Raw genomic sequence first — 27,618 nt, 5'->3', positions numbered from 1 at the left:
GAGATGAGGAGAAATTTCTTCACTCAAAGGGTGGTGAATCTTTGGATATGGGGATAGTGCGGGAAGGTGGAGTTCAAGTAAAAGTTCAGCCATGATCTTATTGAATGGCGGAGCAGGCTCGAGGGGCAGAATGGCCAACTCCTGCTCCTAATTCTTATGTTCTTATGAAAAAGGGTGGGAGGAGGCTCATGGGGAGTATAAACACTGGCATGGACGAGTTGGGGTTAATGGATTGTGCATTCCATGAAATGTGTAGAAATTCTTATAGATTTAATTCTTAGTGTTGGATTATGACATCTAGAATCTAATTGTAACAGCCACACAGATTCAAAGAGGAAGCCCTTTGTGACATCGCCATCTAAGCCACATGGAACGCGTATTGTGGCATCATCTCCTTACCAACAGGGAGCTTGGGACTTTGGCCAATTTGTTTTCTTTCATTTTTCGTGACGCTACCCTCGCCAGCGCAGCAGGATTTCGAAGGATCCCAGGACAATGCGCTTCTCCGCTGCCGTCTGACCGGTTGCCGCAATGGACGTCGCCCACGAAGCGTTGGCCAAGGAGCTGTCTTGTCCCGTGTGCCTGGAGCTATTCAGCCCACCCGTGCTGGAGCTGCCCTGCGGACACAACTACTGCAAAAAATGCATCGAGGCGACACTCGTCTCCCAGAACTGCACCCACGTAAACGGTCACTTCTATTGTCCCATGTGCAGAAAAGTAGGGAAAGAATCTTATTCTTAGATCATAATTAGGACTTGGGGTTTTTCTGCCCCCTGTGTTTTTAAATTAAATTTTGCCAAAAAGAAAACGGGTAATTTTGGCGAATACTTTAGGTGCTAAAGAAGTGACCAAGATGGGTCCTTAAGCTGCAACGCTGGTTTAGCCCAGCTTCTATATATATATATATTATATATATATATATATATATATTCCAATATATATCTTTTTAATATATATTAAATAACCTGGACTTGGTAAGAACATAAGAAATAGGAGCAGGAGTTGGCCATTTGGCCCTTCGAGCTTGCTCGCATGCCATTCAATAAGATCATGGCTGATCTTCGACCTGATTTTCCACCTTCCCGCCCGATCCCCAGATCCCTCGATTCCCCTGAGGTAGATTAAAAGTTTGCAGATGACACGAAACTCGGAAATGTAGTAAACAGTGTGGAGGATAGTAACAGACTTCAGGGGGACATAGACAGACTGGTGAAATGGGCAGACACATGGCGGACACCATTTAATGCAGAGAAGTGCAAAGTGATTCGTTTTGGAATGAAAAATGGCAAAAGGCAATATGAACTAAATGGCACTAAATTTTAAAGGGGGTGCAGGAAGAGAGAGACCTGGGGGGGTGTATGTACACAGGTCTTTGAAGGCGGCAGGACATGTTGATAAAGCTGTTAAAAAAGCATACGGGATCCTTGGCTTGATAGAGGTATAGAGTGCAAAAGTACGGAAGTTATGCTAAACCTTTATAAACACTGGTTAGGCCTCATGTGGAGCATTTGTCCAATTCTGGGTACCACACTTTAGGAAGGATGTCAAGGCCTTGGAGAGGTTTATTAGAATACTGGGAATGAGGGACTTCAGTTATCTGGGAGAGACTGGAGAAGCTGGGAGTGTTCTCCTTAGAACAGAGAAGGTTAGGGGGAGTTCTAATAGAGCTGTTCAAAATTATGAGTGCTTTTGATAGAGTAGATAGGGAAAAACTGGTTCCACTGTCGGTAACCAGAGGACACAGATTTAAAATATTTGGCAAACAAAATAGAGGGGGAGATGAGGAGAAATCTTATTACGCAGCGAGTTGTTGTGATCTGGAACGCGCTGCCTGAAAGGGCGGTGGAAGCAGATTCAACAGTAACTTTCAAAAGGAAGATTTTGCAGGCCTATGTGGAAAGAGCAGGAGCAGTGGGACTAATTGGAGAGCCAGCATAGGCACGATGGGCCGAAGGGCTCCTTCTGTGCTGTAAGATTCTATTGTTTTAAAGGGTAAAAGAAAGGCTTGTATTTCTATAGCATCGCTCACAACCTCAGGACATTCCAAAGCGCTTTACAACCAACGTACTCTTCTCCAAGTGGAGTCACTGTTGTAATGTGGGAAACGCGGCAGCCAAATTGCGCACAGCAAGATCCCACAAACAGCAATGTGATAATGACCAGATAATCTGTTTCAGTGATAGAACTCCCCCCTGCTCTTCTTCAAATGGTGCCGTGGGATCTTTTACATCCCCCTGAGAGAGCAGACGGGGCTTTGGTTTAACGTCTCATCCTAAAGACGGCTCCTCCGACAGTGCAGCACTCCCTCAGCACTGCACTGTAGTGTTGGCCTAGATTTTTGTGCTCAAGTCTCTGGAGTGGGGCTTCAACCCACAACCTTCTGACTCAGAGGGCGAGAGCGCTGCCCACTGATCCAGTGCACCTGCTGCCCTTGTCTTTCTAGGTGTTGGAGGTCGCGGGCAGTGTTCCCTCGAAACCTTTCAGTGTGCGGTACATTTAAACATGCTGTGAGTGGGCTGTGCCCTACCTTCACGATCCCTTAGAGGGAGCATTGGTCGTGCATTCGGGAGGTGCTGAAGTAACCTTGGCGAGTTGCTGCAGTGCATCCTGTAGATAGTATACACTGCAGTGGGGGAGGAAGTGGAGATTTAAGCCAGTCGATGGGCAGCTGACCAAGTTGTACCATGTAATACGCAAACTACTATCCTGCTGCCTTCAGGCCAGAAGGTTACATCTCTGACCTTATGCCATTGATTGGAGCTTAATTGTTGTCTGGTGAGGGACGTTCACAGACTGGATTGTGAATTTCTGGCTCCCGGTCAGAAACATAGAGCCTGAAATTATTGCCTCTCTGCTTCTGTGGTTTAGACATTTTAATATGATAGATCAACATAGAGATATAGATATAGGTAGGGAGAGAGAAAGAGAGAGATAGAGAGCTACAGAGATAGATAGATAGATAGATAGATAGAGAGACAGAGAGACAGAGAGATTAGAGATAGAGAGATAGATATAGATCGATTAGAGAGAGAGAGAGATAGATAGATAGAGATAGAGAGAGTGATAGATAGATATAGATAGAGACAGGTAGAGACAGATAGAGAGACAGATAGAGAGACAGATAGAGAGACAGATAGAGAGACAGGTAGAGACAGATAGAGAGACAGATAGACAGATAGAGAGACAGATAGAGAGACAGATAGAGACAGATAGAGAGACAGATAGAGAGACAGATAGAGAGACAGATAGATTAGAGATAGAGAGATAGATAGAGAGATAGAGAGAGAGATAGATAGATAGACAGATAGAGAGACAGATAGAGAGACAGATAGATTAGAGATAGAGAGATAGATAGAGAGACAGATAGAGAGACAGATAGAGAGACAGATAGAGAGACAGATAGAGAGACAGATAGAGAGACAGATAGAGAGACAGGTAGAGAGACAGATAGAGAGACAGATAGAGAGACAGGTAGAGAGACAGATAGAGAGACAGATAGAGAGACAGATAGAGAGACAGATAGAGAGACAGATAGATTAGAGATAGAGAGATAGATAGAGAGACAGATAGAGAGACAGGTAGAGAGACAGGTAGAGAGACAGGTAGAGAGACAGATAGAGAGACAGATAGAGAGACAGGTAGAGAGACAGGTAGAGAGACAGGTAGAGAGACAGGTAGAGAGACAGGTAGAGAGACAGATAGAGAGACAGATAGAGAGACAGATAGAGAGACAGATAGAGAGACAGATAGAGAGACAGGTAGAGAGACAGATAGAGAGACAGATAGATTAGAGATAGAGAGATAGATAGAGAGATAGAGAGAGATAGACAGATAGACAGATAGAGAGACAGATAGAGAGACAGATAGATTAGAGATAGAGAGAGAGATAGATAGATAGAGATAGATAGATAGATAGATAGAGAGATGGATAGAGAGATAGATAGATAGATAGATAGATAGATAGAGAGACAGATAGATTAGAGATAGAGAGATAGATAGATAGATAGAGATAGATAGAGAGATGGATAGATAGATAGATTAGAGAGATAGATAGATTAGAGTGAGATAGATAGATAGATAGATAGATAGATAGAGATAGATAGATAGATAGATAGAGAGATAGATAGAGTGATAGAAACACCATTCTTTTTTGTTGTGTTGTGAGTGCTAAGCTTGACCCTTGACCCTTTCAGACTGGCATAGGGCAGGTCAGTAGGGGCTTTCCTATCACTATGGCAACGTTAGCCCCTGATGAGCAGGGCTAACCGAGTTCCTGGCACTTCCCAGAATAAATAACTAGACCCCAGACCCGCCTTGGTCAGGCAGAAGTGAAGCAAAGGAGGTCAACTTGAGGTGTTCTCTCCCAGTAACCAGACTCTATCGACTCACATTGTAAATGCACCAAGTGGTAGACCTGCTCCCTACGAGGTCATCTTCAAAACCAACTGGCTTTTAAAAAAATAAACAGAGCCCTCATCATCAATATTAATAATAAATAAATATATTAAAAACGTTTGAGTCCAATGACACTTTGGTTACAGATTTAAAGGAGTTTTTTTTAAAGCGAAGTAAAGAGATCCAGTCACTTCCTGCTGGCTTTTCTGACCCTGGGGAACTAGGGATTTACAACTAATTGCTAATCAACAGCGAAACCATTCCGCTCTAATTGTCCCGAGGATGTACCCAAGAGAAATTAGCCTGTAATTGACCTCCGAATGTGCCCACTTACAGCAATTACACCATGTGGCCTTAAAGTGACAGGCCACATTGAAAACAGCTCTACTTTACCAGCAGAATAATACATTGTCCACCACATGGTAGAATACACCTGGCCTTATGTCATGTGACTTGCCATGAGCAATGCCATGGGAGATGCACGAGTCATCCAGGAGAAAACTCTTAAACTGTGAACAACAACAACTTGTATTTATATAGCGCCTTTAACGTAGTAAAACATCCCAAGGCGGTTCACTGGAATGTTGTAAGACAAAAAAAATTGACACCAAACCACATAAGGATAAATTAGGGCAGGTGACCAAAAGCTTGGTCGAAGAGGTAGGTTTTAAGCAGCGTCTTAAAGGAGGAAAGAGCGGTCGAGAGGCGGAGAGGTTTAGGCAGGGAATTCCAGAGCTTAGGGCCCAGGCAACAGAAGGCACGGCCACCAATGGTGGAGCGATTATAATCAGGGATGCTCAAGAGGGCAGAATTAGAGGAGCGCAGATATCTCGGGGGGCTGGAGGAGATTACAGAGATAGGGAGGGGCGAGGCCATGGAGGGATTTGAAAACAAGGATGAGAATTTTGAAATCGAGGCTGCTTAACCGGGAGCCAATGTAGGTCAGCGAGCACAGGAGTGATGGGCGAACGGGACTTAGGGCGAGTTAGGACACGGGCAGCCTTGCAAGACAGACTTGCATTTATATAGCACCTTTCACGACCTCAGGACGTCCCAAAATGCTTTACACCCAATGAAATACTTTTGAAGTGTAGTCACTGTTTGAATTTAGGAAATGCGGCAGCCAATTTGCACACAGCAAGTTCCCACAAACAGCAATGTGATAATGGCCAGATAATCTGCTTTAGTGATGTTGGTTGAGGGATAAGTATTGTCCAGGACACCTGTGAAGCTTGTCTATAGCCATGGGCAACTGCTCTCATCGCTTTCTCTTGTTAAAACTTTCCTCCGCAGCTCACGCACCTGCGTGGAAGAGGGATCGCTATTTTAAAGCAAAACGTCTTTGCGGAAAATGTGCTGGAGAAGTTCAAGCAAGAGTTGGAAATTATCTGCAGCAGGGAGCAGAGCCAACAGATCCAAATGTGTGAGAAGCACCAAGAGGAACTCATGAATCTGGTGAGATTAGCAGCTCCATTTAATAGGAGCTCCGTCTTTTAAAAAATTAACTTTACACTAATTATTTGCCCAGAGCGTTACCCACGGCCAGTTAGTAGCTAAAGGTTAGCGATAGATTTGGGAGAGTTTTTGGAAATTTGCTCCTTTGATGGTGAGGGGGCCCCTCCACACCCTCCCGCTTCATGCCATTCTGAGGGTAAGCAACAACCCTCCCCCCCGCCCCCCCCCCGAAAATGGTGGAATCTCAGCAGCCTGGGGCTTTGGTAGCAAATCCCTCAAACTCACCGCTTCACGGGTTCACGGGCTGCACACTGACGGGCAGCAAAAGACCAAATGGTCCATCAAGACTGCCCCATGCCAGGCCAGCGAGAGCATTAGGACCAGACACTTCCTGCCCCCCCCCCCACTGTCCTGCACCCCCCACCCTCCTACCCCCCCCACCCTCCTACCCACCCCCACCGTCCTCTCCCCCCACCATCCTGCCCCCCTCACCGTCCTGCCCCCCTCACCGTCCTCCCCCCCTCACCGTCCTCCCCCCCCTCACCGTCCTGCCCCCCTCACCGTCGTGCCCCCCCCGCACCGTCCTCCCCCCTCACCGTCCTGCCCCCCCACCGTCCTCCCCCCTCCCCCGTCCTGCCCCCCCTCACTGTCCTGCCCCCCTCACCGTCCTGCCCTCCTCACCGTCCTCCCCCCCCACCATCCTCCCCCCCACCGTCCTCCCCCTCCCCCCCCCCGTCCTCCCCCTCCCCCCCCCACTGTCCTGCCCCCCTCACCGTCCTGCCCTCCTCACCGTCCTGCCCCCCCACCGTCCTCCCCTGCCCCCCTCACCGTCCTGCCCTCCTCACCGTCCTGCCCTCCTCACCGTCCTGCCCCCCCCCACGTCCTCCCCTGCCCCCCTCACCGTCCTGCCCTTCTCACCGTCCTGCCCCCCACGTCCTCCCCTGCCCCCCCTCCCGTCCTCCCCCTCCCCCCCACCGTCCTCCCCCCCCCTCCCGTCCTCCCCCCCCCTCCCGTCCTCCCCCTCCTGCCCCCCCTCACCGTCCTCCCCCCCCCCAACGGCGATGGAAACCAGTCCATGAGATCAAAATGTCCTACCACTGTAACACCGCTATCAGTGCTTCTCTCTCTTTTTCTGACAGACCCGCTGGGCATTTCAATCATTTTCTGTTTTAATTTTCAAAATGTGAGATATTTAATTTTCTCTCTCTCACTCCCACTATCTGTCTCTGTCCCTCCCTCTATTTTTGTCTCTCCTTCTCTCTGTTTCCTCTCTCTTTATGTCTCTTTTCCTCTCTGTCCATATCAATCTCTCCCTGGTTCCCTGTCAATCTCTATCTTTTCTGTCTTAACCCACCCTCTCTCCCTGTCCCTCCCTCTCTTTCCATATCTTTCTCTTCCCTCTCTCTCTCACACAGAGAGAGGCACCCAAGGCACAAAAGATTGACTCTAGGTTCTGCTCCCTCCCTGCAGGCGAGCCTCAGCCCCTGCTGAATAAATCAGTGAGTTTAGTAGATGTGCTTGTTACTGATATCATGCCGTGCAACTTCGACCCAAATGTGAGATCCCTGCTGAGGTTGAGGGGTGTGTAGGAGTACTGGGAGTAAGATACACCGCACCGTGCTTGGCGCGACTGCTAATGCTCAACCATTACCCCTCGCCGTGTTGCTTTCACAGCTGTGCCTACACGACGATGTGCCCATATGCAGCATATGCAAGCTGTTCGGAGACCACCAATGTCACGATGTCGCTAAGCTCGCCGACGTTTATCAGGAAAGGAAGAAACATTTCGCTGAAGATATGAAGTCTCTTCACATGAGGAGCGAGAGCGTGTCAGGAACCATCCAGGTACCAATGGCCAGGGCAGGGTCGGCTCACGGTCCCTCATGTGGCAATCAGTGCCGCTTCACTTCACCGCATGATCTGTCTCAGGGGTCGCCAACACTCCAGGAGTGTCCAGGATTCTCCAGGAATTAAAGATCAATCTCCCGGACACATCCCGGGGGGAAATCAGAGGGTTATAAAAATATTAGAGACGGGAAAAAAAGCTGTTTGACTGACAGTCCAGAGTCATCCAATCGGGTAACAAAGATCTGTTCGCTTTCCACTTAGCCGTGGGGGCGGGGCACCGCGAGGATGGGAGTGGGAGGCGACCAATGGCGGGAGTGTGGGGGCGGGGCACCGCGAGGATGGGTGTGGGGGGTGACCAATGGCGGGAGTGTGGGGGCGGGGCACCATGAGGATGGGTGTGGGGGGGCGACCAATGGCGGGAGTGTGGGGGTGGGGCACCGCGAGGATGGGTGTGGGGGGGCGACCAATGGCGGGAGTGTGGGGACGGGGCACCATGAGAATGGGAGTGGGGGGTGACCAATGGCGGGAGTGTGGGGGCGGGGCTCCACGAGGATGGGTGTGGGGGGCGACCAATGGTGGGAGTGTGGGGGCGGGGCTCCACGAGGATGGGTGTGGGGGCGAACAATGGCGGGAGTGTGGGGGCGGGGCACCACGAGGATGGGAGTGGGGGCGAACAATGGCGGGAGTGTGGGGGCGGGGCACCGTGAGGATGGGAGTGGGGGTGACCAATGGCGGGAGTGTGGGGGCGGGGCACCGCGAGGATGGGTGTGGGGGCGACCAATGGCGGGAGTGTGGGGGCAGGGCTCCATGAGGATGGGTGTGGGGGTGACCAATGGCGGGAGTGTGGGGGCGGGGCACTGTGAGGATGGGTGTGGGGGGCGACCAATGGCGGGAGTGTGGGGGCGGGGCACCGTGAGGATGGGAGTGGGGGGCGACCAATGGCGGGAGTGTGGGGGCGGGGCACCGTGAGGATGGGAGTGGGGGGCGACCAATGGTGGGAGTGTGGGGGCGGGGCACCGTGAGGATGGGAGTGGGGGGCGACCAATGGTGGGAGTGTGGGGGCGGGGCACCGTGAGCATGGGTGTGTGGGGCAACCAATGGTGGGAGTGTGGGGGCGGGGCACCATGAGGATGGGAGTGGGGGGCGACCAATGGCGGGAGTGTGGGGGCGGGGCACCGTGAGGATGGGTGTGTGGGGCAACCAATGGTGGGAGTGTGGGGGCGGGGCACCATGAGGATGGGAGTGGTGGGCGACCAATGGCGGGAGTGTGGGGGCGGGGCACCGTGAGGATGGGTGTGTGGGGCAACCAATGGTGGGAGTGTGGGGGCGGGGCACCATGAGGATGGGTGTGTGGGGCGACCAATGGCGGGAGTGTGGGGGCGGGGCACCATGAGGATGGGAGTGGGGGTGACCAATGGTGGGAGTGTGGGGGCGGGGCACCATGAGGATGGGAGTGGGGGGCGACCAATGGCGGGAGTGTGGGGGCGGGGCTCCACGAGGATGGGTGTGGGGGCGACCAATGGCGGGAGTGTGGGGGCGGGGCACCACGAGGATGGGTGTGGGGGGCGACCAATGGCGGGAGTGTGGGGGCGGGGCACCGCGAGGATGGGTGTGGGGGGCGACCAATGGCGGGAGTGTGGGGGCGGGGCACCACGAGGATGGGTGTGGGGGCGACCAATGGCGGGAGTGTGGGGGCGGGGCACCGCGAGGATGGGAGTGGGGGTGAACAATGGCGGGAGTGTGGGGGCGGGGCACCGCGAGGATGGGAGTGGGGGGCGACCAATGGCGGGAGTGTGGGGGCGGGGTACCGTGAGGATGGGAGTGGGGGGCGACCAATGGCGGGAGTGTGGGGCCGGGGCACCATGAGGATGGGTGTGGGGGTGACCAATGGCGGGAGTGTGGGGGCGGGGTGCTTGGTGGAGGGAGGTCATGTGATGAAACCTCCCGCAACACGGCAAACTGGAGTTGGCCAGTGACAACCCTATTCCACTGATCCGCCCAAACATCTGAGTGTCAACTCGCTATTAGAAACATAGAAACATAGAAGATAGTTATAGACCGGTAAGCCTGACATCGGTAGTGAGGAAAATGCTAGAGTCCATGATAAAAGACATAATAGCAGAGCACTTGGAAAACAGTGAGCGGATCAGACAAAGTCAACATGGATTTACAAAAGGTAAATCGCGCTTGACTAATCTACTGGAATTTTTTAAGGATGTAACTGGTAAAACAGATAAGGGAGAACCAGTGGATGTGGTGTATTTGGACTTTCAAAAGGCGTTCGATAAGGTCCCGCATAAGAGGTTAGCGTGTAAAGTTAAGGCACATGGGATTGGGGGCAAGGTATTGACTTGGATAGAGAACTGGTTGGCAGACAGGAAGCAAAGAGTTGGAATAAACAGGTCTTTTTCCGAGTGGCAGGCAGTGACTAGTGGGGTACCGCAGGGATCGGTCCTTGGACCCCAGCTATTCACAATATATATTAATGATCTAGACGAGGGAACTAGATGTAATATCCCCAAGTTTGCAGACGACACAAAGCTGGGTGGGCGTGTGTGCTGCGAGGAGGATGTCGAGAAACTTCAGTATGATTTGGACAGGTTGGGTGATTGGGCAGAAGCATGGCAGATGCAATATAACGTGGGTAAATGCGAGGTTATCCACTTTGGTGTCAAAAACAGGAAGGCAGATTATTATCTGAATGGCAATAGATTGGGAGAAAGGGAAGTGCAATGAGACCTGGGTGTCCTTGTGCACCAGTCGCTGAAGGTAAGCATTCAGGTGCAGCAGGCGGTTAAGAAGGCAAATGGTATGTTGGCCTTCGTAGCAAGAGGGTTTGAGTACAGGAACAAGGATGTCTTGCTGCAGTTGTACAGGGCCTTGGTGAGACCACATCTTGAGTATTGTGTGCAGTTTTGGTCGCCTTATCTGAGGAAGGATGTTCTTGCCATTGAGGAAGTGCAGCGAAGATTCACCAGGCTGATACCTGGGATGGCAGGAATGATATATGAGGAGAGATTGGGTCGATTGGGCTTATACTTGCTGGAGTTTAGAAGAATGAGAGGGGATCTCATTGAAACTTATAAAATTCTAACAGGACTAGACAGATTAGATGCAGGAAGGATGTTCCTGATGGTCAGGGAGTCCAGAACCAGGGGTCACAGTCGAAGGATAAGGGGTAAGCCATTTAGGACAGAGATGAGGAGGAATTTCTTCACCCAGAGAGTGGTGAACCTGTGGAATTCTCTACCACGGAAGGCCGTAGAGGCCAATTCATTAAATATATTCAAGAAGGAGTTAGATATATTTCTTAAGGCTAAAGGGATCAAGGGATATGGGGAGAAGGCAGGAACAGGGCACTGAATTTTGATGATCAGCCATGGTCTCATTGAATGGCGGAGCAGGCTCGCGGGGCCGAATGGCCTACTCCTGCTCCTATCTTCTATGTTTCTATGTCTATGTTTCTATGATAGGAGCAGGAGTAGGCCATTCGGCCCCTCAAGCCTGTTCCGCCATTTAATGAGATCATGGCTGATCATCCAAATTCAGTACCCTGTCCCTGCCTTCTCCCCATATCCCTTTAGCCTTAAGAAATATATCTAACTCCTTCTTGAATATATTTAATGAATTGGCCTCAACTGCCCTGTGTGGCAGAGAATTCCACAGGTTCACCACTCTCTGGGTGAAGAAATTCCTCCTCATCTCAGTCCTAAATGGCTTACCCCTTATCCTTAGACTGTGACCCCTGGTTATATTCCCACTGAAAGCCCTCTCGGCTAAAGATCGGGCTGTTACCCTTTTCCGCTGAGGTCTCAATCACTGCCCCCCTCCACATCACCTCCTCCCCGTGCCGTGGGAAATACCCGCAAAAGACCAGGCAGTTCGTCAAGTAGGGGAGGCGCCAGGTTTGAAACCCGCTCTCCGCCGTATTAGGTGATCGCCACTTAAACAGCCACACCCCTGTAAGTTGCGCCGCTCCCAATGCACGGCCCATTCATATCTTTGCGCATGCGCGGTACCTACAATGTGGAAGCCGGTGAGCGGCCTGCGCCGGCCCTTGCGGATGACTGCGCGGCCACGCAGCTTGGCGGGAACATCGTTAAGCAGCAGGAAAGCCCCCAAGACTCAGAATCAGCGCCTCGGGGCTTGGGGAAGCCAGGACTACCAGTCCTGATCACTAACCACTGACCATCTGCTGGAGACTGCACATGCCCAGTGAGTGGGGAGGACTAAGCTCAGCCGTGAAGCCCTCACAGTTGAGCAGCCTCTCACTAATCTCTGTCCGGGCGTTCATAATGATCACGAGTGAGTTACTGGAGAGCGTGCACCCCCTTTCCCCGCACCCCACGTGGAAAGATATCCCAGTATGAATCAGATAGGATGGGATGGGGGGAGGTCAACTGTAGGGACTCAACTGAGCCCCATACTGAGCCCAGCCATCAAATCTGAATCGCCATTTGAGACAAGAGAACACAGTTGTGCCCTTTCTAACAGATCCTTACAGATTACACTGTGTTGCCCCAGTGTCGTCAACAAGAAACAAGTTTACATTTGTCATAGAGTCATAGAGTTATACAGCACAGAAAGAGGCCCTTCGGCCCATCGTGTCTGCGCCGACCATCAATCCCTGTCCAGTCAAAATTTTTAAAAAGAGGCACAATAAGAAGAAAGTTAAAATATAAACTGTACAATCACAAAACACAAGGAACCATAAAACTAAATGATAATATTATTGCGGACATCTATCCCTTGCGGTGCCCACCTGCCCTAAGAATATCCTCTTGGGCACCGCACGCTCCCTCTCCAGGGTCACCCCGGGCTGGGAGAGAATCGACACCTCGCAGCCTCTGCCAGAACGTCCCCACGGAAACGGAACTGGGGAGGGGCAGGCGACCCCAAGCAGGGGTCGAACTGGGGATCACGCCAGGTACAGGTGGTTCTCAGGGGCTGCGCTTTAGCCACTAGGCCAGCAGGGGAGCTCTTCCCCAGTCCCTGCTCCTAACTGGAGCTAAATTGCACGATTCGATGATGTGGGAAAGTGGCCCCATTCACTTCAAAGGAAAGCAATTAATCACTGAATGCGTTTAACTGCACAATAATTACAGCGTGCGGTTGAAGAGCATTCAAACTGCTCAACCAATTAATAACACTGACTCACCTTTCTTTGCGACCACTCGAGGGGGAGATCTAGTGCTGCAGGGCAGGGTGAATATGTCACGACTCAGTCATCCCACGGGATGTCCTGAGGGCCACCCACTCCCGGTGATCTCACCGGCACAGCTGAATACGCAAAGGTCGCCGTCAAACCATGGCGCTGCTCCTGATTAACCGAGAAATCGGATGAGATGTTGTCTGCCTCTTCGGTTGGGTGTTAAAGACACCACCACGGCACTTGTTTGAAGAAGAACAAAGAGTTTCCCTGGTGTCCCGCTCAATATTCCTCCCTCCATCAACACCACGTCAATAAAACCCCACATTGACTGGATCTATTAAGTCAATAGGGTAGATAAAGAGAAACTATTTCCTCTGGTGGGGGGAGTCCAGAACAAGGGGGCAGAACCTTAAAATTAGAGCCAGGCCGTTCAGGGGTGATGTCAGGAAGCACTTCTTCACACAAAGGGTGGTGGAAATCTGGAACTCTCTCCCCCAAAAAGCTGTTGAGGCTGGGGGGGTCAATGGAAATTGTCAAAATTGAGATTGATAGATTTTTATGAGGTAAGGGTATTAAGGATTACGGAAATAAGGCGGGTAAATGGAGTTAAGCTCCAGATCAGCCAGGAGCTAATTGAATTGGGGAACAGGCTTGATGGGCTGAATGGCCTCCTCCTGTTCCCATGTAACAAGCTCGAGGGACTGAATGGGCCTCCTCCTGTTCCCATGTAACAGGCTTGATGGGCTGAATGGCCTCCTCCTGTTCCTGTGTAACAGGCTCGAGGGGGCTGAATGGCCTCCACCTGTTCCCATGTAACAGGCTCAAGGGGCTGAATGGCCTCCTCCTGTTGCCATGTAACAGGCTTGATGGGCTGAATGGCCTCCTCCTGTTCCCATGTAGCAGGCTCGAGGGGCTGAATGGCCTCCTCCTGTTCCCATGTAACAGGCTTGAGGGGCTGAATGGCCTCCACCTGTTCCCATGTAACAGGCTTGAGGGGCTGAATGGCCGTCTCCTGTTCCCATGTAACAGGCTCGAGAGGCTGAATGGCCTCCTCCAGTTCCCATGTACCAAGCTCGAGGGACTGAAGGGGCCTCCTCCTGTTCCCATGTAACAGGCTCGAGGGGCTGAATGGCCTCCTCCTGTTCCCATGTACCAAGCTCAAGGGACTGAATGGGCCTCCTCCTGTTACCATGTAACAGGCTCGAGGGGCTGAACGGCCTCCTCCTGTTCGCATGTAACAGGCTCGAGGGGCTGAATGGCCTTCTCCTGTTCCCATGTAACAGGCTCGAGGGGCTGAATGGCCTCCTCCTGTTCCCATGTAACAGGCTCGAGGGCCTGAATGGCCTCCTCCTGTTCCCATGTAACAGGTTCGAGGGGCTGAATGGCCTTCTCCTGTTCCCATGTAACAGGTTCGAGGGGCTGAATGGCCTCCTCCTGTTCCCATGTAACAAGCTCGAGGGACTGAATGGGCCTCCTCCTGTTCTTGTGTAACAGGCTCGAGGGGCTGAATGGCCTCCTCCTGTTCCCATGTAACAGGCTCGAGGGGCTGAATGGCTTCCTCCTGTACCCATGTAACAGGCTCGAGGGGCTGAATGGCCTCCTCCTGTTCCCATGTAACAGGCTCGAGGGGCTGAACGGCCTCCTCCTGTTCCTGTGTAACAGGCTTGAGGGGCTGAATGGCCTCCTCCTGTTCCCATGTAACAAGTTTGAGGGGCTGAATGGCCTCCTCCTGTTCCTGTGTAACAGGCTCGAGGGGCTGAATGGGCCTCCTCCTATTCCTGTGTAACAGGCTCGAGGGGCTGAATGGCCTCCTCCTGTTCCCATGTAACAAGCTTGAGGCTCTGAATGGCCTCCTCCTGTTCCTGTGTAACAGGCTCGAGGGGCTGAACGGCCTCCTCCTGTTCCCATGTAACAGGCTCGAGGGGCTGAATGGCCTCCTCCTGTTCCCATGAAACAGGCTCGAGGGGCTGAATAGGCCTCCTCCTGTTCCTGTGTAACAAGCTCGAGGGGCTGAACGGCCTCCTCCTGTTCCCATGTAACAAGCTTGAGGGGCTGAATGGCCTCCTCCTGTTCCTGTGTAACAGGCTCGAGGGGCTGAATGGCCTCCTCCTGTTCCCATGTAACAGGCTCGAGGGGCTGAATGGCCTCCTCCTGTTCCCCTATAACAGGCTCGAGGGGCTGAACGGCCTCCTCCTGTTCCTGTGTAACAGGCTTGAGGGGCTGAATGGCCTCCTCCTGTTCCCATGTAACAGGCTCGAGGGGCTGAATGGCCTCCTCCTGTTCCCATGTAACAGGCTCGAGGGGCTGAACGGCCTCCTCCTGTTCCCATGTAACAAGCTTGAGGGGCTGAACGGCCTCCTCCTGTTCCCATGTAACAGGCTCGAGGGGCTGAACGGCCTCCTCCTGTTCCCATGTAACAAGCTTGAGGCTCTGAATGGCCTCCTCCTGTTCCTGTGTAACAGGCTCGAGGGGCTGAACGGCCTCCTCCTGTTCCTGTGTAACAAGCTCGAGGGGCTGAACGGCCTCCTCCTGTTCCCATGTAACAAGCTTGAGGGGCTGAATGGCCTCCTCCTGTTCCTGTGTAACAGGCTCGAGGGGCTGAATGGGCCTCCTCCTGTTCCCATGTAACAGGCTCGAGGGGCTGAACGGCCTCCTCCTGTTCCTGTGTAACAGGCTCGAGGGGCTGAACGGCCTCCTCCTGTTCCTGTGTAACAGGCTCGAGGGGCTGAATGGCCTCCTCCTGTTCCCATGTAACAAGCTTGAGGCTCTGAATGGCCTCCTCCTGTTCCTGTGTAACAGGCTCGAGGGGCTGAATGGCCTCCTCCTGTTCCCATGTAACAAGCTTGAGGCTCTGAATGGCCTCCTCCTGTTCCTGTGTAACAGGCTCGAGGGGCTGAACGGCCTCCTCCTGTTCCCATGTAACAGGCTCGAGGGGCTGAATGGGCTCCTCCTGCTCCTGTGATTGATGAGAGGCAAAGCAATGAGCAGATTAAAGAAAAATGCAGCCTCACTTAAGCAAGAGCATAGGGAGAGTGATTTCAATATAAAGTATTTCCATTTTATCCTCACCTACCTATTCTGAAAAATATGATTTGACACATATCCCTGATCGGGTTTTGGTGTCCGGATCCCTCCCCGCGGAGGTCCACTTTTTTAGGTAGTCTCCTCTCAGACGCTCGTCAATAATAGGGATAGTCAGTGAGCAATTTCACGGGAGATCCTGTGGATGAGGCTGGTCTTGACACGCTGATCGAGAGAAGTCCCAGACGGAGAAATTCAGTCGTGGCCCTCGGGAGATGACATCTGCTGCTGGCCACGACTGAGCGTGTGCAACACACACACAGCACTTAGACAATGGAGCCGGACAATGGAGCCGGACAATGGTGCCGGACAATGGTGCCGGACAATGGAGCCGGACAATGGTGCCGGACAATGGTGCCGGACAATGGTGCCGGACAATGGTGCCGGACAATGGTGCCGGACAATGGTGCCGGACAATGGAGCCGGACAATGGAGCCGGACAATGGTGCCGGACAATGGAGCCGGCCAATGGTGCCGGACAATGGAGCCGGACAATGGTGCCGGCCAATGGTGCCGGACAATGGAGCCGGACAATGGAGCCGGACAATGGTGCCGGACAATGGAGCCGGACAATGGTGCCGGACAATGGAGCCGGCCAATGGTGCCGGACAATGGAGCCGGACAATGGTGCCGGACAATGGTGCCGGACAATGGTGCCGGACAATGGAGCCGGCCAATGGTGCCGGACAATGGTGCCGGACAATGGCTGACCCTGTTATCAAAATAATTCTGGAATTTATATAGTGTCATGTTATGTCCAAACATCTCAAATCACTTCACACAATTCATTATTTTTGAAGTACCTATGTCGACTATCTTGGAACATAGGAACAGGAGGAGGCCATTCAGCCCCTCGAGCCTGTTCTGCCATTCACTTAGATCCTGGCTGATCTGTATCTTAACTCCATCTACCCGCCTTGGTTCAATATCCCTTAATACCCTTACCCAACAAAATTTATCAAGCTCAATTTTGACATTTTTAATTGACCTCCCAGCCTCAACAGCTTTCTGGGGAGAGAGTTCCAGATTCCCACCACCCTTTGTGTGAAGAAGTGCTTCCTGGCATCACCCTTGAACCGCCTGGCTCTAATCTTAAGGTTCTGCCCCCTTGTTCTGGGCTCTCCCACCAGAGGAAGTAGTTTCTCTTTCTGTAGCAATTAGGGACCAAAATGGAGATCTACTGGTGGAGGCAGAAGGCATGGCTGAGCTACTAACTGAGTATTTTGCACCGGTGTTTACCAAGGAAGAGGACTTTCCCAAAGCTATGGTAAACGAGGAGGTTGCTGGGATACTGGATGGGATAACAATAAATAAAGAGGAGGTGCTGGGAAGGCTGGCAGTACTTAGTCACCCGGCCTGGATGGGATGTATCGAGGTTGCTGAGGGAAGTAAGGGTAGAAATTGCGGAGGTGCCGGCCACAATCTTCCAATCCTCCTTCGATACAGGGGTGGTGGCAGAGGACTGGAGGATTGCTAATGTTACACCCTTGTTCAAAAAAGGGGAGTTGGATAAGCTTGGCCATTGCAGTTTAACGTCGGAGGTGGGGAAGCTTTTAGAAACAATAATTCGGGAGAAAATGAACAGCCACTTGGACACGTGTGGACTAATAAAGGAGAGCCAGCATGGATTCAAGGGCCAATCGTGTTTGACTAACTCGATTGAGTTTTTTGATGAGGTAACACACTGGGTGGATGAGGGCAGTGCAGTTGATGTTGTGTATATGGATTTTCAAAAGGCTTTTGATAAAGTGCCACATAATAGACTTGTTAGCAAAACTGCAGCCTAGGGGATAAAAGGGGCCATAGCAACATGGATACAAAATTGGCTAAGGGACAGAAACAGAGTTGTGGTGAAAGGCTGTTTTTCAGACTGGTGGGAGGTACACAGTGGTGTTCCTCAGGCTTCAGTACTAGGACCACTGCTGTTTTGGATATACATTCATGGCTTGGACTTGGGGGTACAAGGCACAATTTTGAAATTTGCAGATGATACGAAACTTGGAAGTGTAGTAAACAGTGAGGAAGATAGTAATAGACTTCAAGAAGACATAAAGAGGCTGGTGGAATGGGCGGACACATGGCAGATGAAATTCAATGCAGAGAAGTGATACATTTTGGTGGGAAGAATGAGGAAAGACCATACAAACTAAATGGTATCATTTTAAAGGGAGAGCAAGAACAGCGAGAGCTGGGGGGGCTTGTGCGCAAACCTTTGAAGGTGGCAGGACAGGTTAACAAAGCAGTTAATAAAGCAGATAGGATCCTAGGCTTTATAAATAGAGGCACCGAGTACAAAAGCCAGGAAGTGATGCTAAACCTGTATAAACACTAGTTCAGGCCCAGCTGGGGAACTGTGTCCAATTCTGGGCACCGCCCTTTAGGGAGGACATGAAGGCTTTGGAGAGGGTGCAGAAGAGGTTTACTAGAATGGTTCCAGGGATGAGGAATTAAAGTTACGTGGATAGAATTAAAGTTACGTGGATAGTGTGGTGTATGTAACCTGTTCCACCTTAAGAGAACTACCTTAAGAGATGTACTACTTTCTCTTGGCTGCTGTATACTGTAATACCGGTGGTGACCACACCGGTATATAAACGTTGTGTAGGGATTTGCTGGGCAGTTCAGCCCTGACCTCCGAATAGTAGAGACCTGTTAAAGTTATTCTTGTGGTCTGTGTCCAGTGATTTATAATAAGCATAACTGGGACACACAGACTTAACAGTGGCGACGAGTCCGATCTTACCCTGCGGCAGTTTTACATCCAAGGCAGCTTCGTCCTCAGAACGGGCGTCGAGAAGAGGCATCCGCCCTCATCATCCTGCTGAGCACCATCGCACGGGAGGCATCGAGAACCCGGGTTAAAAAGAAAAATTCTGACCACGAAGCCCTCCATCAGCGACAGGCAGTGATCATCCCTTCTACCACGGTGGTGGGTAAGCCGATCAGCGACACGAGCAGAAAGTCGGCCGCGTTGACTGTGGAGTGGGGGAGGGAAAACGGAGGAAAAAGGGCGGAGAACTCGACCACGGCCGGTGAAAAGGGCTGGGCTGCAATCGAGGCCGAGAGGCACAACGACTGGGGCAGCTTAAGGCACGAGAGCCGCGGAGAACTCAAACGCAGCCGGTGTAAAGGACCGGGCTGCATGCGGGGCTGAGAGGCGCAACAGCAGGGGAAGCATGAATGCCCACGGGAACCGCGGGGGAGTAAAAGCAGCGTCGGGGAATTGAGAACCGCTGGGGAGGCGAGAACGGCAGCAGCACGGCAATCGCCATTGCAGCCAGCAGGGGAAGAAGGCAAACGCAGGAATCCGCCATTGGAGTCGGCGGGGGAAGAAGACGAGCGCAGGAAAGACCGCCAAGCGTGGGAAGCCGCCATTTTAGTAGGCGGGGGAAGAAGACAAGCGCGGGAAACCGCCATTTTGAGAAAAAGAAAAATTTAAACAACTTGCAAGGATGCCTAAACATGGGAACATTAATATCTTTGATAGCGATATCGAAGATTGGACCACGTATGTAGAACGCATGGAAGTTTATTGTAAAGCAAATAAGGTACCAGATGATGAGAAAGCACTAACCTTATTAAGCTCAATGGGTGCGAAGACATACGGGCTATTGAAGCACCTTCTATCACCAGATAAACCGGCGGATCAGACTTTCGCGAATATTGTTACTGTCCTGAAAAATCATTTAAACCCCACGCCGCTGATGATAGCGGAACGATTTAAATTTTACAGAAGAACGCAGCTGAAAGACGAAAGCAACGCTGAATTTTTAATTGAACTGCGTAAGCTATCAAAGTACTGTCAGTTTGGAACAGGACTAGCCGATGCGCTGAGAGATAAATTTGTGTGTGGATTGTTAAAAGAAGGAACACAAAAGCGACTGCTTGAGGAGAATGATCTTACGCTTGATAAAGCTGTCACTATTGCAGCATCGCACGAAGCCGCAGCGAGAGGCACTGCGGAAATGCAGCTACGGTCACCGGAACTCAGCACCAATCAAATGGTCTTGGGTACAGTAAAATGTTATCGTTGTGGAAAGACAACGCACGATCAGAACCAGTGCTGGTTCAAAAATCAGGAATGCAGAAAATGTGGCAGGCTTGGTCACATAGCTAAAGTATGCCGGTCAGGAAAGAAGACCAGCAACAAAAAGTCACCGCAGGAAAAATACAGAAAGGTACACAAGGTGACAGAGAACAGTTCGAACGAACAGAAGTCAAATTCAGACTCCAGCAGTAATGAACTGGGTAGTCTAAGAGTACACAATGTTGGTAATGAAGCAGACCTCCAAACAATCTGGGTCACACTTCAGATAGCAGGAGTCCAAGTGAAGATGGAATTGGACACTGGATCGGCATTGACGGTCATGAATAAGCAAGATTACAAAAGGTTATTCCCACATGTTCCCCTACGGGATACGGAGATTGTATTGAAAACATACACGGGGCAAAGAGTATACCCCATCGGGAAGATAGAGGTAAAGGTGGTCCACAAGGGCAAAGAAAGCCGAGGAATGGACTTATATGTGCTACCTGAGGGAGGTCCACCACTACTGGGACGGGAGTGGATTAGGAAAATAAATATGGACTGGCATTCCTTAAAAACACTAACGGTAGATTCCGGTAAAAAAGATGTCAAACCAAAACGATTGTCCAGAATATTGGACGATGCTAAAGAGGTGTTCCAACAGGGACTGGGAACACTGAGAGGAATTACGGCAAACATCAAGGTTGAAGAACATGCAAACCCGAAATTTTTCAAAGCCAGACCGGTACCTTATGCGATACGACCTGCTGTGGAAGCTGAGCTGGAAGGGCTAGAACATTCAGGAGTACTGTCTAAGGTAGACTGGAGTGAGTGGGCCACGCCCATTGTCCCCGTCATGAAGCGTTCATCGAGCAACAATCCGGGGGAACCGGGGAAGGTTCGCATCTGTGGAGATTTCAAGATCACTGTTAATCCGGTGCTTCACACGGTGCAGTATCCGCTTCCGCGGATTGAGGATATCTTCGCTTCGTTGTCTGGCGGGAAACACTTCACCAAGATAGACCTGGCACAGGCGTACTTACAGATGGAAGTTGAGGAAGAGTCACGCCAGTATCTCACGATCAACACGCATAGAGGCTTGTACCGGTATAATAGACTGGTTTTTGGAGTGGCATCGGCTCCAGCAATTTGGCAGAGGGCCATGGAGCAGGTATTACAGGGAATTCCAGGCACACAATGTTACCTGGACGATATTCTGATTACAGGAGATGATGACGAGGAACATCTTGCAAATTTGGAACTGGTGCTCACCAGATTGAAAGAATATGGACTTCGAGTTAATCGCCAGAAATGTGAGTTCTTTCAGAAGCGGATCTCGTACTGTGGTCATGTCATTGACCAGGAGGGGCTTCATAAGTCTCCTGACAAGATCGAAGCTGTTGTGAAGGCTCCCGCTCCGGATAATGTATCCCAGTTGAGGTCGTTCCTAGGGTTGATTAACTATTACCATAAGTTTCTGCCAAATTTATCCACGGTGCTGCACCCGCTGAACGCTCTTTTGCAGAAGGGAGTACCATGGAAGTGGAGCGAGGACTGTAAGAGGGCCTTTCGCGAAAGCAAGGCATTGATCACCTCAGAGGAAGTGTTGGCTCACTTCAACCCAACGCTGCCTATTCGTTTGGCTTGTGATGCTTCTCCATATGGTATTGGGGCAGTACTCTCACACAAGTTGCCAAATGGCCTGGAGAGGCCAGTTGCGTTCGTATCCAGATCATTGACCTCCGCTGAGCGCAACTATGCTCAGATAGATAGGGAGGCTCTCAGCCTTGTGTGGGGAGTAAAGAAGTTTAATCATTACCTGCAGGGCCAAAAGTTTACGCTTCTGACAGACCACCAGCCGTTGGTATCCATTTTTAACCCTAAGAAGGGTGTTTCGGTGATGACAGCACAGAGACTCCAGAGATGGTCCCTTTTCCTAGGGGCACATCAATATCAGATCGAATTCAAAGGTACAAAGCAGCATGGTAATGCTGATGGGCTGTCGCGCCTGCCACTACCTACAGAGGAGGAGGCACCGACGGTTGACCCTGTTGAGTTATTTCACTCGACCATCATCGAATGTTTACCAGTCACCAATGCAAGTATTGAAAGAGAAACCAGGAACGACCCGACACTGTCCCAGGTCTACGAAGTGACAGTGAAGGGATGGCCAGCACATGGTGATCCACTGTTACCGGCATTCTCAGCAAGACGAGAACAGCTGTCCGTCTGTCAAGGAACATTGATGTATGGAACAAGGGTGATTATTCCTCCTAAGTTAAGAGAGAGAGTTCTAAAGGAACTGCATGAAGGTCATCTGGGGGGAGTCAAGATGAAAAGCCTTGCTAGGGCTTATGCGTGGTGGCCGGGTATCGACCAACAGATAGAGGATCTGACGAAAAGCTGCTCAGGGTGCCAAAAAGTGCAAAATGCACCTCCGATTGCACCGCTGCATCCATGGGAATGGCCTTCAACCCCATGGCAACGTGTACATATTGACTTTGCTGGTCCATTCATGGTCTCCATGTTTTTAATTGCGGTGGACGCACATTCTAAATGGCCAGAAGTGATTAAGATGACTACCACTACCTCGGAAAAGACGATCGCGGTGCTAAGAACGATATTTGCAAGAAATGGATTGCCAGAACAAATATGTTCAGACAACGGACCGCAGTTCGTGTCAGAAGAATTCCAGAAATTCATGAAGAAGAATGGGGTGAAACATTATACCTCTGCCCCATATCATCCGGCTACAAACGGGTTGGCCGAGAGATTTGTACAAACGTTCAAAAAAGCAATAAAGGCCATGAGCGAAGATCAGATTCCACTACAACACAAGGTGGACAAATTCCTACTGGCATATCGAAACGCCACTCATGCAGTGACAAACCAAAGTCCTGCCATGATGTTCTATAACAGGAGGTTGCGGTCCAGGTTGGACTTGTTAAAACCAAATGTGCGGAGGGAAGTTGAAAACAAACAGTTCCAGCATATAAATAACAAGACCACTCGGAGTTTCGAAATAGGACAACCAGTGTTAGCCCGGGACTATAAAAGCGAGAAATGGCAATCTGGAACAATTCGGGCCAGACAAGGACCCCTGATGTACACGGTAGATATTGGTGAAAATGTAATACGGCGTCATGCTGACCAACTGGTAGAATCGAGAACAAGGGTCGAACCCAGGGTTACGGCAGAGACAACCGTGGAAGAAGTTAGTGAACCTGAAGCATCTACCTCAGAAGTGAATGTACCTGAGGATGATGTCCAATCCATAAGAGATCAACTAGATGAGTCACCCCAGCAACGAGAATCAGAGACCCCTGAAAGGCGTTATCCAACTCGAATCAGGAGACCTCCTCAGAGACTGAATCTTTGAACTGTTTTGCATGAAGTTGTATATATATATATCTATATGTTATTATGTTATGTTAAATGGGGATATAACTGTTAAGCTAAAAAGGGAGGATTGTGGTGTATGTAACCTGTTCCACCTTAAGAGAACTACCTTAAGAGATGTACTACTTTCTCTTGGCTGCTGTATACTGTAATACCGGTGGTGACCACACCGGTATATAAACGTTCTGTAGGGATTTGCTGGGCCGTTCAGCCCTGACCTCCGAATAGTAAAGACCTGTTAAAGTTATTCTTGTGGTCTGTGTCCAGTGATTTATAATAAGCATAACTGGGACACACAGACTTAACAGATAGACTAGAGTAGTTGGGGTTGTTCTCCTTGGAGCATAGAAGGTTAAGAGGAGATTTGATTGAGGTGTTTAAAATTGTGAAGGATTTAGATAGAGTAAACAAAGAGAAACTGTTTCCAATGGCTGAAGGGTCGATAACCCGAGGGCACAGATTTAAGGTGATTGGCAAACGAACCAGAGGCGACATGAGGAACAACTTTTTTATGCAACGAGTGGTTCGGATTTGGAACGCGCTGCTTGATAGGGCGGTGGATACAGATTCAATAGTGGTCTTCAAAAGGGAATTGGATAAATACTTGAAGGAGAAAAATTTGCAGGGATCTGGGGAAAGAGCGGGGGAGTGGGACTGACTGGATTGCTCTTCGAAAGAGCCGGCGCAGGGCCGATGGGCTGAATGGCCTCCTTGTGTGCTATGTTATTCTATGATTCTACCATATCAAATCCTTTAATCATCTTAACCACCTCAATTAGATCAGCCTTTAATCATCTTCACTCAATGGAATACAGGCCTAGTCTATGCAACCTGTCCTCATAATTTAGCCCCAGTATCATTCTGATGATCTGCACTGCACCCTCTCCAAGGCCAATAGGTCCTCCCTGAGAACCAAACGCAGTTACTCCAGGTGTGGTCAAACCAGAGCTTTATACAACCGTAGCATAACTTCCACCCCCTCTGCATTCCAGCCCCCTTAAGGTAAAACTTCCCCCACACTGTGAATCTTTGTCCAGGGTTAGTCGACCAAGAGCTGTCCTTGAGATTGGGCACAAGATGGCTGGAAGGGCAGCCCACGGTTAGTTATCCTTCTTCCTTATGGTGACGGAAGTAGCTGGTCTCAAATTTGAATGGTCCCCAGTGCTCATAGTTACAGGAGACATCAGGAATTCTGTGCGTGGCTAAAGGCACAAGCCTCCGCATCGTACCGTTTCTCAGTGCATGCTTCAAACCCACAGTGCCCTGAACACAGACGTTTCAATTTTAGAGGGAGAGGGTAAAATACAATGAGTTTTTTTAATATGAATTATATGCTTAATAAGTCAAGGGATTTAGTGCTGGGAACTAAACACCTTCCACATTGGGTGCCTACCAAGCACTCTTTACTATGTTTCTATAGCGGGGGAGTGGGCCTAATTGGATAGCTCGGTTGAAGAGCTGGTAAAGAAAGAACGACTTGCATTTATAAAGCGCCTTTCATGACCACCGGATGTCCCAAAGCGCTTTACAGCCAAAGAAGTACTTTTTGAAGTGTGGTCACTGTTGTAATGTAGCAAAGGCACGAATGGCCGATTGGCCTCCTTCCGTGAAGTAAGATTCCATGATTTAGAGGGGATTTGAGGGAAAACTTTTTCACCTAGAGGGTGGTTGGAATCTGGAACTCACTGCCTGAAAGGGTGGTAGAGGCAGGAACCCTCACAACATTCAAGAGGCATTTAGATGAGCACTTGAAACGCCATAGCATACAAGGCTATGGACCAAGTGCTGGAAAATGGGATTAGAATAGACAGGGCTTGATGGCCGGCGCGGACACAATGGGCCGAAGGGCCTCTTTCTGTGCTGTATGACTCTATGACTCTATGATTCTATGACAGGTCACTCTCTACTCCACCCCAGAGACACAACCACTTGTGTTGGGGGGTGGGGGGGGGAAATATCAAGGGCAATTCCAAGAATTGGATGAGGGTAGGAAAATGGGATAACATTTCCTTCCCTCTCATTCCCCTGGGAGTGTCCAAACTGTGGGCTGCAGGTCACCACGGCTTCCGAACCCTATCAACTGAGCTGTCAGAGCCCAGGCATCTCAAATCTATCTGTGCTTATATTTCTCACTCGCTGATTTTTATATTGAGCTTTGTGGGCCTAGAGGTTTTCAGAGAGCTGTTCTTAACGTTGCTGCCTCATTGGCGGACAAAATCCTAAATCAGAACACTAGCTTGAAATCTAGAAAGAACTATTGCTCCTTTCAGGGTGTCCCAAAGTGCTTTACAGACAATTTAATTTTGAAGCATCATCACTGTTGTGATGTGGGAAAAGCAGCTGCCAATTTGCGCACAGCAAGCTCCCACAAAGAGCAATGTGATAATGGCCAGATAATCTGCTTTAGTGATGTTGGTTGAGGGATAAATATTGGCCTCAGGACACCGGGGGGCGAACTCCCCCTGCTCTTCTTCGAGGTAGTACCTCGGGATCTTTTACGTCCACCTGAGGGGGCAGACGGGGCCTCGGTTTAACGTCTCATCCAAAAAGCTGCACCTCAGACAATGCTCTGTACCGCACCAGAGCGTAGAGTTTGTGCTCCGGTCTCGGCAGCGGGGGTTTGACCCCACACCCTCTGGCTCAATAGGCGAGGGTGCAACCACTGAGCCATGGCTGACACCCTATACAAATTAACTGGAAATGTTGATTTAAACTTTACATCTGGTGCCTGAGGCTCCTCAGTAGACATCTGCCCGGCCCACCAATACAAAAAGTTTGGATACATAGAAACATAGAACAATAGGAGCAGGAGTCGGCCATTCGAGCCTGCGCCACCATTCAATATGATCATGGCTGATCCTCTATCTCAATACCATATTCCCGCTCGCTCCTCATACCCCTTGATGCCTTTTGTGTCTAGAAATCTATATATCTCCTTAAATATATTCGGTGACTTGGCTTCCACAGCCTTCTGTGGTAGAGAATTCCACAGGTTCACCACCCTCTGAGTGAAGAAATTTCTCCTCATCTCAGTCCTAAATGTCCTACCCCATATCCTGAGACTGTGACCACTCGTTCTAGATCCCCCAGCCAGGGGAAACATCCTCCCTGCATCCAGTCTGTCTAGCCCTATCAGAATATTATACCTTTCAATGAGATCCCCTCGCATTCTTCTAAACTCTAGTGAATACAGGCCTAGTCGACCCAATCTCTCCTCATACGATAGTCCTGCCATCCCAGGAATCAGTCTGGTGAACCTTCGCTGCACTCCCTCTATGGCAAGTATATCCTTTCTTAGGTAAGCACATACATACCCCTCCCAAGTCTGTATCAGACCCAGCCTTTCTATTGCAACATGGTAACAATTTCCATTTCCCAACGCAAGCATTCTGTCGCCTCTCAGAGTGGAAATGCCAATATAGAGGCAATCATCCGCTGTGCCCACAGCCTCCAGCAGCGGGTCTGTCACTGCCCAGGTCCTTTCCTCCTATAATTGGTCTTCCCTGTTCCGACAGGAAATTGAGAAGCTGATGAACGAGACGGTGTCCTCCTGCAAAGACACAAAGACCATGATCGATGCGGTGGGGGCGAGCCTGCTGACGGAACTGAAGTCCAAAATTAATACGCTGAAGATGAAGGTGGAGAGCGAGAGGGTTGAGAAGATCGAGAAGCTGCAGGAGATCCTGACCGCCCTTCAAGGTCCCACCCAGCTCTATCTGCAGATGAAGCAGCTGCTGGACTCCCACCTGAACGCCGTGCACTTCCTCAAGGAAGACAAGCTGCTGCGGGGCGAGGTGGCCAGGCTGGCCCGGCAGGAGCTCCTGCCCCAGGTCCCAAAGGAGGGCAGCATTTCGGTCGGGCGCTACTTCAAGGAGCTGGTCAAGGGGATCAACACGAAGGACTTTGTCTCCTCGGAAACCAACAATCTGCTGCTGAGGAGCGTGGAGGAGCACGGCGCCCGGATGTCAGGCTGCTCCAATCTCAGCATGTCCCCGGCGAAGGCCTTGGACCACTTCATCCACAAAATTAGCTCCAGTTTGGGTTTTAAAAGCAGCACGCCAGACGCGGGCTGTGACAAGTTTGCAACCTCCAGTGCAACCAACTGCATCAACACAGCCCAAGAGACGGCGGTCTTGCCGATGGAAAGGATAGACTGATAACCAATTTATTAAGGATAGACAACCTCTTTAGTTCAGTGGACCGTGCTTCACAATCTATAGCCTATGGGATCTTTTATTAGTAATAAAGCTCATACATCTTA

At 50.5% G+C, this 27,618-nt stretch overlaps 2 protein-coding genes across 2 annotated transcripts in view; one reads left to right on the top strand and one right to left on the bottom strand.

Moving 5' to 3' along the window:
• The window catches only part of LOC147096888 (synaptosomal-associated protein 25-like), a 381,047-nt gene that overhangs the window by 309,868 nt on the left and 43,561 nt on the right, over positions 1–27,618 (bottom strand). The gene's annotated exons all lie outside the window — the stretch shown is intronic.
• Positions 420–27,618, top strand: LOC147096889 (tripartite motif-containing protein 54-like). The gene is made up of 4 exons (XM_085973162.1): positions 420–717; positions 5,689–5,850; positions 7,525–7,695; positions 26,873–27,618. Exons 1-4 carry the CDS (start codon positions 532–534, stop codon positions 27,512–27,514), a joined length of 1,161 nt encoding a protein of 386 aa, XP_085829288.1. The 5' UTR covers positions 420–531; the 3' UTR covers positions 27,515–27,618.

The sequence above is a fragment of the Somniosus microcephalus genome, chromosome 34, assembly GCF_052327205.1.
Source record: "Somniosus microcephalus isolate GS21.2 chromosome 34, FLI_Smic_1.0, whole genome shotgun sequence".
NCBI lineage: Eukaryota > Metazoa > Chordata > Chondrichthyes > Squaliformes > Somniosidae > Somniosus > Somniosus microcephalus.
Note: the sequence above shows the minus strand (reverse complement) of the source record. Positions and strands in the feature narration are given on the sequence as shown.

What these genes read in the sequence shown, in the direction of transcription:
- LOC147096889 (XM_085973162.1), top strand. Translation starts at nt 532, where the DNA reads ATGGACGTCGCCCACGAAGCGTTGGCCAAGGAGCTGTCTTGTCCCGTG. An exon ending in ATTGTCCCATGTGCAGAAAA is followed by an intron (nt 718 to 5,688) that starts GTAGGGAAAGAA and finishes TTTCCTCCGCAG; the next exon opens with CTCACGCACCTGCGTGGAAG. An exon ending in GCGTGTCAGGAACCATCCAG is followed by an intron (nt 7,696 to 26,872) that starts GTACCAATGGCC and finishes CTGTTCCGACAG; the next exon opens with GAAATTGAGAAGCTGATGAA.